Below are 14,345 nucleotides of genomic sequence, written 5' to 3'. Positions count from 1 at the left end.
AGTGACCTTTTAATATAAGGTAAAAAGCAAGATGTGTGCAGATGGGATGGCAGCGGAAAGTGCTGTGTGTGTAATGCTTTTGATTTCAGGTCCCGGTTATGTCTGAAGACATCTCAGTCCACTTCTCCAGGGAGGAGTGGGAGAATTTAGAAGAATGGCAGAAGGAGCTTTACAAGAACTTGATGAAAGACAGCTATGACTCTTTGATCTCCCTGGGTAAAGATCAGATTTCACATATTGAAGAGAAGCTGCCAGCTTAGCAAAGTGTCAGGTTGTCAGGTTCACTGACTAAAGCTTAGGCCTAGCCAGAGCCTAGGGTGATGAAAGAAAGATGGGGACAGCTTCACCCTCAGCTAGTTCGTCTTAGTTTTTCCCTTGGCGAGCTGCATAAATAGTTAGGGGGTGACAGATCCTTTGGTTTCTGGTGAATGAACCTGTAGGTCCTACAGAGCCTTGATGGGTGGTCAGTTCCATGCATCCCCCATTGGAAAGGAGCCTGGAACACTTCAACTAGCATCCTGTTTGTTTATTTTCAGGTTGCATTTATTCATGCATGTGTTTTGCCCCGGCGTGGAAAAACCTGTGCTAGTCTGTGTGCAGGGTTTATGTGCCACCGCTGCCTTGAAAGGCTGTTTCTTGAATCAAAGCTGCATAGATTATAGTGGTAGCCTCTAGCAGTTTAACATTATGTTCCATGTTTATTACTAATAACATTTAAAACGGTACACAGGTGTGCACACACGCAGGTTTTAGAGGAGATTGTGTTTGGAGTCAAGGGAGCTGCAGTTTTCCCCCCAATATAGTAATTAATGAGCAATAAACCAAAACGATATTTTAATTTCTACTGGCTCAGAAACATGCAATTATATAAACCATTCTATGTCTTCCCTCTCCCCATATCCCTTCCCTGGCCAGCCTGGCCTTGCCTTTGAAATGGACTCTGGCCTTTCTGCAGGTTTGTTGGTGGACAAGGGGATTATGCTAGTGCAGTGAAGAAGTCTTCAAATTGCATCATTTCTGGGAACTCCGCATCCCTTCTAGGAGTTACAATCCTGCTCCTACCAGCACTTTAATGTACCTTCTTGTATGGTCTTACTCAGGGGTGGGCAAACTCTTTGGCCCAAGGGCCATGTTGGGATTACACAACTGTATGGAAGGCCGGGTAGGGAAGGCTGTGACTCCCCGAACAGCTGGCCCCCACCCCCTATCTGCCCCCCCACGTCCTTCCCCCTGACTGCCCCACTCAGTACCCCCGACCCATCCAACCCCCGCCTGCTCCGTTGACCCATGAACCACCCTCCCAGTGATTCCCACCCCATCCAACAATCCCCAGCCCGTCCTCTGACGTGCCCCACCAAACCCCGACCAGCCCCCCTGGGGGCCCTGTCCCTGAATGCCATTGACCCCTATCCACACCCTTTCCTCCTGACAGGCCCCAGGACCCACACCTGTCTCAACACCCATTGCTCCCTTGTCCCTGACTGCCCTGAACCTTATCTGCCACACCCCCTTCCCCCCGCCCCCCAGCCCCACACGCTCCTGTCCAAACCCCATTCGTCGCCTGTGCCCTGACTGCTGATCCTATCAACACTCCCGTTGACAGGCCCTGGGACCCCACACCCTGGTCCAATCCCCATTGCTCCCCCTTGTCGACCCTGACTGCCTGATCCCTTCCACATCCCCTTGCACCTCCCTGACAGGCCCTGGTACCCACACGCTGTCAACCCTTGCTCCTGTTCCCCGACTGCCCTGAACCCCTAATCACACCTTCCCCGACAGGCCCCTGGGACCCCACACTCCTGTCCAACCCCATTGCTCCCTGTCCACCCCTACCCCGCGTCCAACTACCTTTCCCTTGACAGCCCCGGACCACACAGCCCTTGTTTCCAATCCCATTGCTCGCCTGTCCCTGACTGCCCTGACCCCTATCCAAACCCTTCCTAGAAAGGCCCGGGACCCGACACCCTGTCCAACCCCCATTGCTCCCTGTCCCCTGACTGCCCTGACCCCTATCCACACCCCTTCCCCTTGACAGGCCCCCCGGGACTCCCGTGCCTATCCAACCCTGTTCCCTGTCCCCGGGCTGCCCCCTCCCCCCCCTGCCCAGAACCTCCTCCCCATCCAACCACTCCCTGCCCCCTGGACCCTCTGCCCCTTACCCAACCCCCCAGCTCCCTGCCACCTTACCATGCTGCGCAGCAGGAGCTTGGAGCCCCGCCACCCCAGAGCCAGCCCCACTGCCCGGCAGAGCACTGGTGATGCAGCGAACTGAGGTTGTTGGGGAGGGGCGACAGCAGGGGAGGGGCCGGGGACTAGCTTGTCTCCCCGGCCGGGCAGGACAGTCGCACAGGCGGATGTGGCTCAGGGGCTGTAGTTTGCTCACCTCTGGTCTTAGTTAACATTAGAATCTGTTCAAAGTGCTCTCTTCCTTCTGGTGAGAAACAGAGGCTGTTGGGCTTGGTTTAGATTTTTTAAAAATTCTGCCAGGTGGCTAGTGAATATTAATCAGACACTTTGTCTTTGAATGTCTCTTTCCATGAACAGACTGTACCATCTCCAAACCTGACGTTCTATCACCGAATGAGCAGGAGGAAGAACCAGGTGTCGAGGTGCAGGGAGATCTGGAGGAGAGAGGAACTCCTATGGATCCCAGCAGTGGTGAGTGATAGATCTGAAACGGACAGTGCTTTGTCAATTGACTAATTATATCTTCAGATTAAAAGATCACTAGCCAGCAGTTTGCTTTCATCAGCCTTCGTAAACTTACCAGTCGAAGGACTAAACTCTCTCGAAGAACTTGCACAGTGCCCCTCTCTGTGATATCTGTGTGTTTACCTGATATCTGACCTTCCACTTCAACTTTCTTTTTGTGTAAACATTTATATGATGTGGTTTCAGTGCTCCTGGAAGAGGCTAGATTGACAGCCCAGGACTGCACATTTGTCCTATTTATTCGTTTTATTTACTTAGCTAAAAATCAGATAAACCCTTTGGTAGCTCCTATTGTTTCCGACACTATCCCCTTGCCCATGGATTTCGGTTGTCCTTGCCTGTGAGAGTTGTCACTCTTGGAATCTCCATCGATCTCATTCGCAGCCAACTGTGAATCTAACCCTCTGTGTTCTCAGCATTCTGGGCATGCCGCACATCTGGACCCTACAGTTTCCCTTTGTCCCATCTGGAGCCTTCTTAATGTCCATGCCCATGTCCATTCAGTGTATGCCTCGCCTCAACAAAGGTCTGAGATCCAGTTTTAATTTCCCAGAGACAATTTAAAAAACAAAGCAATGTTTCTCCTAGGTGTGAACAACAGTATTTTACATTTATAAAGGGCCTTTCATCCAACAGCTGTCACAAACTGCATGTGCACAGCCCCACTGAAATGCAGCCGCCTCTGGGATGGAATGCCATAGCGACCATGTTGCATGCTGGACAGAAGTAGTAGAGAGAGGATACTTGGGCTAAGGATGAGGACTCCTGAGGAATGTGTCTGAGCTCCTGCCATCTCCAGAGAGCGCCTCTGTTTTTAAGGTCTTCTCTGAAATACCTTCCCCAGCACCCACCCAGCCACATACATTGTAAACAGCATGAGGCTCCATTTCTCTATATGAGAAGGATTAAGAGCTCAACTGACTCTCCTGGGATTTGAACCTGTGGTCCCAGAGTGTTTGGGTATTTCAAATCTGATTCTAAGCCATCGCCTCTCATATGAGCTCAGGGAATGAGTGTGATAGAAGGACCTAGTTAACATGGCCAAAAAGGCATGAATAAAAAAGTTTCCAAAGCTGAAGATACGAAAGCATCCCACGGTTTGCAGTCAGTTTTGAAATCTGTTAGAAAGTGTCCAGTGGTTTCTGTGGCTTAGTGGATCAGGTTCAGGACTGGAACTCGGAAGGCTGGAATTCTCTTCCTGGTACACCACTGCCTTCCTTTGTGACCTGAGGAAAGCCAGGTCAGCCTCCTGATGCCTTCGAAGTGGATGTGTATGAGAGGGTAATAATGTGTACCCATCTTGGTACAGCATTTTGAGCCTTCTGCATGAAAAATAATATGCAAGTATTACTTTTAGTCTGGAGAAGAGAAGACTGAGAGGGGACATAACAGTTTTCCGTACATAAAAGGTTGTTACAAGGAGGAGGGAGAAAAATTCTTAACCTCTGAGGACAGGACAAGAAGCAAGGGGCTTAAATTGCAGCAAGGGAGGTTTAGGTTGGACATTAGGAAAAACTTCCTGTCAGGGTGGTTAAGCGGTGGAATAAATTGCCCAGGGAGGTTGTGGAATCTCAGTCATTGGAGATTTTTAAGAGCAGGTTGGACAAACCCCTGTCAGGGATGATCTAGATAATACTTAGCCCTGCCGAGAGTGCAGGGCACTGGACCAGAGACGTCTCGAGGTCCCTTCCAGTTCTGTGATTCTGTGAAGCATTATAATTGCATTAGAAAGGTATATGCAAATCTGTGTTTGCACAGATCCTAGCAGGATGGGCTGCTAGGCGTTACATAAAATAACTGTTTACATGAACACTCTCTCCAGTTTCGACACCTGACGTTTTATCCCAGGTTAAAAAAGAGGAGGGATCGTGCAGCAGAGATCAGCAAGAATTGGAAGAGAGAGAAATCCCTGCGGATTGCAGCCTGTGTGAGTTATAGAGTAATAGACTTTCGTAAACTGGGACAGAAGTTAAATGAGAGTCTTCAGCAAATCTGTTGTGGGTATCACACTGAGCAGGTGTGTGTGTGTGTGGAGGGGGGAGGGGGGGAATAGTTAGCACTTCCACAGGTCTTCTTTTATCCATAGGGACTTGGAAAAGGTGGGAAAATGCCATTATTCCCATTTTACAGACTGGGAGACTGAAGCACAAAAGGGACTTGCCCGAGGACATGCAGAGTCAGTGCTCAGTAAGCTGGGGTCTCTCCCAGCTCCGAAATGTCAGCTCTGTGCCTTAGCCTGACCCACATGACGTTATTGATCAGTGCTGGGCTCTGGACTGGAGAAGGGGAAAGCTGAAACTGTCACTGTAGTATATCAGCTGCCCCTGTGAATCTGGCTGGTTGGCTAATTCAGCACACGTTCGGCTTCAGGCCAGCAGGTCGTGGCAGCGTTGGTCCAGCTGCCAGCGCAAGCCCCTGGAGTAACTTCATTAGCTGTCAGGAAGTAGGAAGCTCTTGTATTTGCTATGCCCGGCGCAGGGGACATGATCACGTGTATTAAGCGAATGCATTCCCAGTGGTTTCTTATGGCCCAAGTAGATGAAATGGGGGAAAAATAAAACTAGTGCTGGATTCTGTTCTGTTTTGTTGCAGCAGGTGATGGGCTTGTGATCAAAACGGAGGAGGGGCCTGACAGGGAAGGCCACAACAGCCCACAGCCACCTGGAGTGCAACTGGGGACATGCAGAGAGAGCGAGGGGCAGGCTCCCGAGTGGGGAGCACCCTGTGAGAGTCTGCCTGGCCCGGTGATGCATCTGAGGAGCGACCTGGGGCAGCCCAATGAATGCAGGGGGGGCCGGAATGAAATTGCTGAGCCCCAGGGCGGCGGTGCCGGCGCCGTCCCCCGGCTCAGCCAGCCTGCGGAGAGGCCCTTTCATTGCCTGCAGTGTGGCAAGAGCTTCACCCGGAAAGACACCCTGCTGTGCCACCAGCGCACCCACACAGGGGAGCGGCCCTACGCCTGCGCCCAGTGTGGCAAGACCTTTGCACAGCAGTCCAAACTCAGCAGCCACCGCCGCACCCACACGGGCGAGCGCCCCTACGCCTGCACCCAGTGCGCCAAGACCTTTGGCCGCAAGGAGCACTACACCCAGCACCAGAGGACCCACACGGAGGAGCGACCCTTCATCTGCAGCCAGTGTGGGAAGAGCTTCCGCAGGTACTTCAACCTGACGGTGCACCAGCGCACCCACACCGGGGAGCGCCCCTACCCGTGTGCCCAGTGTGGCCGCCGCTTCAGCCGCAAGGAGCACTTCCTGCTGCACCAGCGCATCCACACCGGAGAGCGCCCCTACCAGTGCAGCCAGTGCAACAAAAGCTTCATCCACCAGTCACGGCTCAACTACCACGCCCGCATCCACTCGGGGGAGCGCCCCTACGCCTGCGCCCAATGTGCCAAGCGCTTTGCTGAACCCTCCAAGCTGGCGGTGCATTACCGAGTTCACACCGGTGAGCAGCCCTACTCCTGCCTCCAGTGTGGCAAGAGCTTCGGCCTGAAGAAAAGCCTCGTCGTCCACCAGCGGAGCCATACCCCGGAGCGGCCCTACCAGTGCTCCGAATGCGGTATCCACTTCATCTGCCAGTCCTACCTCATCCGGCACCGGCTGGTCCACACCAGGGAGCGCCCCTACAAATGCACCGAGTGCGGCAAAAGCTACAGCCGCAAGGAGCACCTGCAGAACCATCGGCGTATCCACACGGGGGAGCGGCCCTTCCAGTGCACCGCTTGCGGGAAGAGCTTCATCCAGAAACATCACCTCCTGAAGCACCAGCGCATCCACACCGGGGAGCGCCCCTACCAGTGCGGGGAGTGCGGGAGGAGCTTCCGCTGCAAGGAGTCCCTGAAGGATCACGCCAGGGTTCATGGCACAGAGCTGGGTCACCTGCAAGCTGCGCCCAATCCCAGGCAGGTATTGAAGATGGGCACCGTGGGGTGAGAATAAACGCTGGTGCTGATGGCATCCCAGTGAACAGGCATTGAGAACAGCAACACGGTAATGCAACAGGAAATGGACAAGCCCCAGACACCTGTCTGTCCTTACGCCCCAGGGGAAATTGCACAGTCCATGAGAACCTGTGCGCACTCCCGCCTGTCACAGCCGTGCAGCCTGACAAAGAGCACTAGCTATGTGGGTGTGGGGGAATGTGGCAGCATCTTTAAACCAAAAAGCAAGAGCAATTTACCCACAGGCTGTTTGTGCAGAGGAAGTATCGGCCAAGGGAATGTGGGCTGCCAGTCTCCTTTTTTGATACAGGAAAACAACAACTCTTGCTTTACGTTTATAGTTGCACCACCAGTATCTGAGTTAGAATTGGGGGCCACAGCGTGAAAGCCACATCCCTAAACATAACCATGCGGTGGGGTGAGGGAAACGGCTGTGGGGCATGAGGAAGACATGCTGAAGGGAAGAGAAACTGAGGCACTCACCGAATGAGTGGGGCCAAGTGAATCAGTAAATGGTGGTGTAAGTTGTATGTTCTAGGCTGGTGAGCCCGTGAGTTGCTTGAGAGAGATGATAAGATGCAGCAGTCAGAGGTTAGCAAATGGGGGTAACTGGCAAAATGGTGTCCTTGGCAAGTAATTTGGGGGTTTCCCCTGCAATACAGCCTGAGTGGAGATCTTGGCAGGTAAAAACCCTTTCAAGTTACCTTTTAAAAAATGTGCCTGGCCATGTGTTCTCTTAATGGGCTGGGATCTCAAACCCTGTTGTTTTTATTTAATAATAATAATTAATAATGTAATACATTTAAATTGGGAAACACCCCTAATCACAGCCAGAAAATGGCTGCCTGAGCTCCCAGCCTGTCTATGGAGAAAGCTGTATATCAAACAAGAATAAGGTTTGACATTTGTACTAGCATGAAAGGCAAAAACAACGAAAAAGCCCTATCACTCCAAACTCTGGGATTCGGCTGTTCCTACTACCCTTGTGACTGCTGGAGAACCTGCTCCGGAGCCAGCAGTTCGGGTCATCTGTGTGCAGAAACGGTATCTTCCTTTATCTCTGGTTTAAAAAGTGGCATGTTGTTACCATATGGCTTAACGTGTATGGTATGTTTGTGATCTGGAATGATATAATTACCTCTGTGTATGTGTTAAATAGTTTTCTAATCATGTTCTTTCACCTTAATAATAAACATTATTTTTAGCAAAGCGATTCTGTTCCAGCGTTTGGGTCTTCAGCCTCTAGATGGGGCTGTTGGTGTTTAGATTCTGCGATGAACATTTTTGCTCTGCTCTGAGCAGTGAGGGGCCCAACTCAGCTTTGATAGGTGAGGTCAGAGCACAGAACTGGGAGCAGGGAATTCCTGACCGAGTGCGGACTCGTTCCCTCTGTGACTTTGGGTGAATCATTTCTCTCTCTCCCCCTCATTTTAACCACTGGGAAACAGAGAATTAGTTTCTGGCCTGCTGTGACTGTTAGTTTGTCAGTGGAGGTGCTATACAGCCGTGGTTCCAAACCCTGGGGGGGGACCTTAACTCATCTAGAGATTTGCCTGGTTTTACAGCAGGTTACATAAAAAGCACTAGTGAAGTCAGTGCAAACTAAACCTGCTACAGGCAATGACTTGTTTATACTGCTCTGTATACTAGACACTGAAATATAAGTACAATATTTATATTCCAGCCGATTTATTTTATAATTATATGGTAAAAATAAGAAATCAAAATTTTTTCAGTAATGTGCTGTGACACTTTTGTGTTTTTATGTCTGATTTTGTAAGCAAGTGGTTTTTAAGTGAGGTGAAACTTGGGGTCCACAAGACAGATCTGACTCCTGAAAGGGGTCCAGTTGTCTGGAAAGGTTGAGAACCACTGCTCTAGAGCAACTGAGTAATAAAATGATCCATCCCTGGAGGGCAGAGCACACTGAGGGTTTGATTCTGATCTTGTGGGTCTTAGGCCAGTGTAGTTTCACGGATTTTGGTGGCATTACCCTGACTGACACTGGTGTGAGACACAGGGATCAGGTCATCAGCTTTTATATAGCTCTTTGCATATTTAAAGCACTGTACAGACGCTAAGTTAATTCATCCCTGGGTCACTCCTGGAAGGTAGGTGACTGAGTATCATTATCCTCATTTTACAGATGGGTGAACTGAAGCATGGGGATGCTGTGACTGACCTAAGAGAATCAGTGAAAAAGCCAGGATTTCCCCTCCTAACATTTCCATGGAACAGAGACTTCCTTCTGAGGCAGATACTGGCCCTGTCTCACTTTGTCACACCAGTGTGACTCCACTGGGTGAATTACACCAGCATAGCCTGTGAGGGAGTGTTAAATCAGGTCCACTAGTTACACACCATTATTCTGCACAGAGTGGGAAACTGAGGCACAGGTATCTCCTCTGGCTAGGGATTTATACCATCCTCAACCTCAGGAATCCTAGCACCTGCGGTCAGTGATTTGCCTGCTCCTGTTTTCCTCAGAAAGCTCCCCATTTCCTCTCCTCCCCCATGGGATATGGTGGCTTAGGGCTGCAAGAGCGAAATAGAATAGGTGACAGAGCAGTGAGCTATTCCTCGATTGCCAATTGTCTCAGTGCCTCAGTCCATGCTGTTTATAACAGGAGCTGGGGATTGCAAGAATTCCTGGGCAGCCCCCTCATGGTATGTGAATAAATGGTTGATGCTGGGTCTCCCAGGGTATGTCTACACTGCAGTAAAATGGGTTTGCCTGTGTCAGCTGACTCGGGCTTGCCAGGCTATAAAATCGCTATGTTGTCAGCTGGACTCCAAGACCCTGCGAGGGGTGGGGGGCCCACAGCTTAGCCAGCTGCCATAGGCCAGACCAGGGCATTTTATTGCAGTGCAGATGTATCCTGAGGGTCTGATCCTGCAAAGAGCTGGCTGCCCCCAACTCAGTAGGAATGCATGAGCATTGATGGGAGTGGGATCAAAGCTTGGCCCTAAATTTCAGTTATTTGTGTATAAATTGATTTGCCTTCTCCTTGTTGAGCCTGTCTTCAGGGGCTCCCTGGCCCCGCTTTTCTCTGCAGCCCCAGGGGCTAGGAACCCCCCCCCCCCATTTCTTTTTCAATGAAAACAGAGCCTGAGGACGGCAGGAGCTGGGGCTTTGAGAGGAGCAGCCCAGGCCGGGGCTAACAGCCGGAGCGCTGCGTAGGGTGACCAGACAGCAAGTGTGAAAAATCAGGCCAGGACGGAGGTAATAGGGGCCGATATGAGAACAAGCCCCAAGTCTAGGGCCTGTCCCTGTAACAGCAGGACATCTGGTCACCCCGGCTGTGCGCAGGGACGAGGGGCTCTGCCCCCGAGATGAGCCGGGGGCGGCGGCGCTGTGGCTCTGTCGGTCCCAGGAGAGCGGGGGGGGGGCTCGGAGCCCCCAGGCTGAGGGCCGCGGGCCCAGCGAGTCCCTTGCCCCAGCTCCTGTGCTATGGACCGGAGTGCGGGCGATCACACGAGCTTCGCTCGCTCCGTGCCCGAGCCCAGCGGCGGGGCTCGGAGCTCGCTGCGCCCGGTGCCCGGTAGGCGGCAACTGGCTCGGCTCGCCGCCCCTGCGCGCAAGGACCATCGACGGCCGGCGGCGGGTCCCTCCTCCCAGGCTGCACTTCGGCCGCGCCCTCCCAGCAATGGCAGCGGGACCCCAGCCCACGGCCCCTAGCGAGCCCCGGGCCGGGGCCGCTTCCCCCGAGAGCCATCCCAGCGCGGGGCCATGGCCGAGTGGGCGCCCGCCCAGGTAAGGGCCACGCGGGGGCCCGGGGCTCGCAGCTCCCGGCAGGACCGGCTGGCCCCGGGGTCGCCCCCCCAGCCTGGCCCCGGAGAGTGACCCCTCTGGTCCCGGCCCTCCCCGCCTCCCGCAGCACCCTGGGGGGCAGGACATCGGCGGGGGCCCGGCAGCGTGCGGGGTGGCTGGGCAGGGGCAGTGGGGTGAGGCCTCTCGGCTTTGGAGCTGCCCTGCCCTGCCCTGCCCGCCTCATTGCCCACGCGGAACAGCGGGCGTGAGGGGACTGGCTCGACCCTGCCGGGATTTGAACCTTGGGATTCAGGGTAGCTGGGACCTTCTGGGCCGGATGGGGCCGCCGCAGCTCAGGGCTGGGAAAGGGCCACTGGGGCTTCACGGTGGCAGGAAAGTTGTTTTCAGCGGAGCTGGGGAATCATCAGCGCTGCAGACTCTTGCCCAGTTGGCTCGTTCCCTGAAGCACAAGTCCTTACCCATTTCCAGCCTTTTCGGGAGGCTTTTATGATTCATGGGAATGTCCAGTCCTTTGTTCGTCCTCATGGAGGTCTTGGCTTCACACGCATGTTGTGGCAGTGAGTTCCACCGGCTTACACAATTTTGCTTGCTTAAAATAATTTACCTTTCACTTTAATTGACTGTCTTTGTGTTCTTATGCTCTGAGAGAAGGTTGCTGAGTGACTGTCTTGAGACCATTCACTATTCTGTAGACCTGTATCGTCTCCCGCTCTGTCTATACCAAGCAGCCCCAAGCGTTTCAATCTCTTCCCGTAAGGAAGTCTCTTTCCGGCCTCTAATCATTTATTGTCCATCTCTAATCCCCTTCTGCTTTGCTTATTTTCACTGAGAAAGTGACCAGAACTGACCCCAGGAGTCCAGCTGCGGGGGTCCCATTGACTAGTATGATGATGTAAAAACTAGAGCTGGCAGAAAACACAAATTCAATTTCACAAAAAAAAATTGCGCTTTCAGAATTTCGTTTCATTCTGCATCAGAAGGAAACGGGACCTTTTGAAATTTTCCATGAAAAAACATGAATGAGAGATTCCCTCTAGAATAGCCAGTAGCCCAGTGGTTGGATGTCAGAGACCTCAGTTCAAATCCCTGTTCTAACCATTCGGGTGAGATGCTCTCTGGTTTTGACCAGAAATTTCATCCTAGACCCGGGAAAGCTTCTGGACAAAAGTTTCCTCAAAACAGATCCATTTCTGTGAAAAATTTCAGGTTAGACAAATCTGCATTTTCCAGCAAGGGGAAAATGTTTGTTGAAAAATTTCCAGCCCACTAGAACAATAACCTGCTCAGTATTGTTTTCTGTCCCCCTCCTCAGGCATCTCACATCTTGCTTGCTTTTTCAGACCACAGCTACATGTTGATTCGCTAGACTGAGCTTTGAATTTCACACAGCATGCTCAGGAAGCTCAAAATACGTCCTCCAGCGTGGGTTACGTTGTGTTTTTCAGCACGGAATATCATCTGCCCTTGTGCTGCCCATCTGCCTCGCCTGGAAAGGTCCCTCTTGAGTCTTCTATAGTGCTGACTAACCTGAATTTCTTTTGCCATCATCAGACCTTTGCCCCCTTCTTCCCAGTTAGTAAATATCTTAGTCACTGATCCTAGTGCAGATCCTTGGGGCACCTCACTCTTCACCATTTGCCTTGATGGAAAATTAGCCATTCATGCCTAGTCAGGGCCTCCTGGGGGGGCAAGTGGGGCAATTTGCCCCAGGCCCGGCAGGGGACTCGTGAACCCAGCCCGATGGCCATCCGGGTCTTCAGCGGCATTTCGATGGCGAGGGGCCCTTCAGTCGCTCCGGGTCTTGGCGGCATTTCAGCAGCGGGGGGCCCTTCAGTCGCTTCAGGATTTTGGCGGTGGGGGGCTCTTCAGTCGCTCCGGGTCTTTGACGGGATTTTGGCAGTGGGGGGCCCTTCAGTGCTGCTGAACACACGGAGCTACTGAAGGGCCCCCTGCGCCGAAATGCCGCCAAAGACCCTGACTGCCGCTGGGTGAGTAAAAGCACCGCAGCTCCCCCGCTTTGCCTGAGCCCCCCTGAATCCTCTGGGCAGCCCTGTTCCTAATGGCCAGGAAAGGTCAGCCCAAAGCCAGTTAGAGTCCTCAGACTATGGCTTCTACTTTCCTGCTAAACTCTTTGGATCTGTGTTGCCCTCATCTTCCCAAACTGCGCCCTCCTCATTTGGTTAGTCGTCTGTTGTGTCCTGTCTGTACCCTGTAGATTGTGAGCTCACTGGAGCAAAGTCTCTCATTTTTCTGTGCAGCATCTACCAATACAGAGCCTTGATCCGCGGTTAGGCATCCTAACTCCCACTGGGATAACAGTGAATGGAAAGACTCCCGTTGGTTTCAGTGGGCTTTGGATCAGGTCCTAACTGGTGTCAGTGGGAGCCAATAGCTATTCCAGCTGCCCCACTGGTGAGCATGGTATAAATACCTAGCTAGGCTCCGCTGAAGTAACTGAGCGCAGGACAGGGACAGTGTAACATCAGGGAGGTGTTTTGTTTGGATGTCTCTCAAGTGCTGGGTGCTTTGTTTGTTGTGACTGAAGCTAATTTCTGTTGTCTCCCCTGCACATACTCCCTTCCTCCCTTGGCCTCTCGTGCTCTCTTCTCCCCACACTGGCCTGGCTGGACATTCCTCTGCAGGGTAGAACGGAGTTGTGGGAGGAGGAATTAGCTACAATAAGAACTGACCTAATTTGCCTCTTTTCCTTTTGGCCTATGGATTTTCGCCAGTCTCTGCACTTTCTTTCCAGCTGGGGTTGGAAGCCCACGCAGTGAAGTACGGGGAGGGGGAAGGATGCCCTTGCATTTCTAGACTGGCTGGAAACAGGATGGGCTGGAATTCACAACCGAGAGCTCAAGTTCCTTATTGATCCAGGCCAATTCCCAGCCAGTGAGGTTCAGACAAACATTGGGGTGTTTGAACCCTGATCCGCATCTCCCTGTTCCTTTAGCATTTTGCCACTGAATAAACACGACTTCAGCCATTGTCGATCTCTCTCCCTGCAAACAGATTCAGGAATGGAACGTCGAGGCGCAACATCTGCTGCCTTTGCAGCCGCCCCTGGTCCCCGAGCGCGCTCACATGCGAGAAGCACAGCTGCACACGGCAGAGGCTTCTCTCTGGACTGTGGTGGCTACAGTGCAGGCCATGGAGCGGAAGATCGATCTGCTGGCCACGCGCCTGCTGAGCCTGGAGGGGAGATCTGGGACGGCCGAGAAGAAATTAATAGACTGTGAAAAAACAGCAATGGAGTTCAATAACCAGCTGGAGAGTAAGTGGGCCGTGCTGGGAACTCTGATCCAGGAGTACGGGCTGCTGCAGAGGAGGCTGGAGAACGTGGAGAACCTGCTGAAGAACAGGAACTTCTGGGTCCTGAGACTCCCCCCAGGCACTAAGGGGGAGGTCCCCAAGGTAACGCTATCCGAGCTAGTGCTGAAATGTTCTGTACTATCCCCATGATGTGTAGGTCCTTGTATTTACTGCTGTGGAATGGCTTGGAATGAGGAGGAGTGGGAATGCTGCACAATTCGGTGGGTCAGTGTAAGTCCCCTTTCTTTCCTGTGAATCTTTGCATGAAATGGACATTGAGTGAAGGTGTTGGCTGGGTGGCACTGGAGACCGAAGTCGTCCCGTGTCTGAGAGCAGCGGGCAGCACTCCGAGCTTCCCTCCATTGCCTCGCTGCAACCCTCTCCTGGAAGAGCCATTGAACTAGGGCAGTTCAGTCTCCATGGCCCATTTGGTCTTTGGCCTGTTTGCTGAGACTGCCAACAAAGGTGTCAGTTGGCACCAAAAGGGATGCTGACTTTGGCTGTGTGGACACTGTTCCCTGGGCATTGGACTGAGACTGCCAGGTTACACAGGTAGATTTTTAGGGCCCATTGCAATTGTCTGGTATGAACTCTTGACTAATGCAG

General features: G+C 52.6%; 2 protein-coding genes across 2 annotated transcripts in view; one reads left to right on the top strand and one right to left on the bottom strand.

Moving 5' to 3' along the window:
• LOC116828393 (uncharacterized) overlaps positions 1-14,345 on the bottom strand; it is a 666,188-nt gene that overhangs the window by 153,819 nt on the left and 498,024 nt on the right. The window lies entirely within an intron of this gene.
• The window catches only part of LOC116828413 (uncharacterized), a 28,562-nt gene that overhangs the window by 1,784 nt on the left and 12,433 nt on the right, over positions 1-14,345 (top strand). The window contains 5 exon segments of the mRNA XM_075061927.1: positions 90-216; positions 2,545-2,658; positions 4,535-4,639; positions 5,305-6,638; positions 13,440-13,841. Coding sequence (XP_074918028.1) covers positions 90-216; positions 2,545-2,658; positions 4,535-4,639; positions 5,305-6,638; positions 13,440-13,841 — 2,082 coding nt within the window.

The sequence above is a fragment of the Chelonoidis abingdonii genome, chromosome 2 (assembly GCF_003597395.2).
Source record: "Chelonoidis abingdonii isolate Lonesome George chromosome 2, CheloAbing_2.0, whole genome shotgun sequence".
Classification (NCBI taxonomy): Eukaryota; Metazoa; Chordata; order Testudines; family Testudinidae; genus Chelonoidis; species Chelonoidis abingdonii.
Note: the sequence above shows the minus strand (reverse complement) of the source record. Positions and strands in the feature narration are given on the sequence as shown.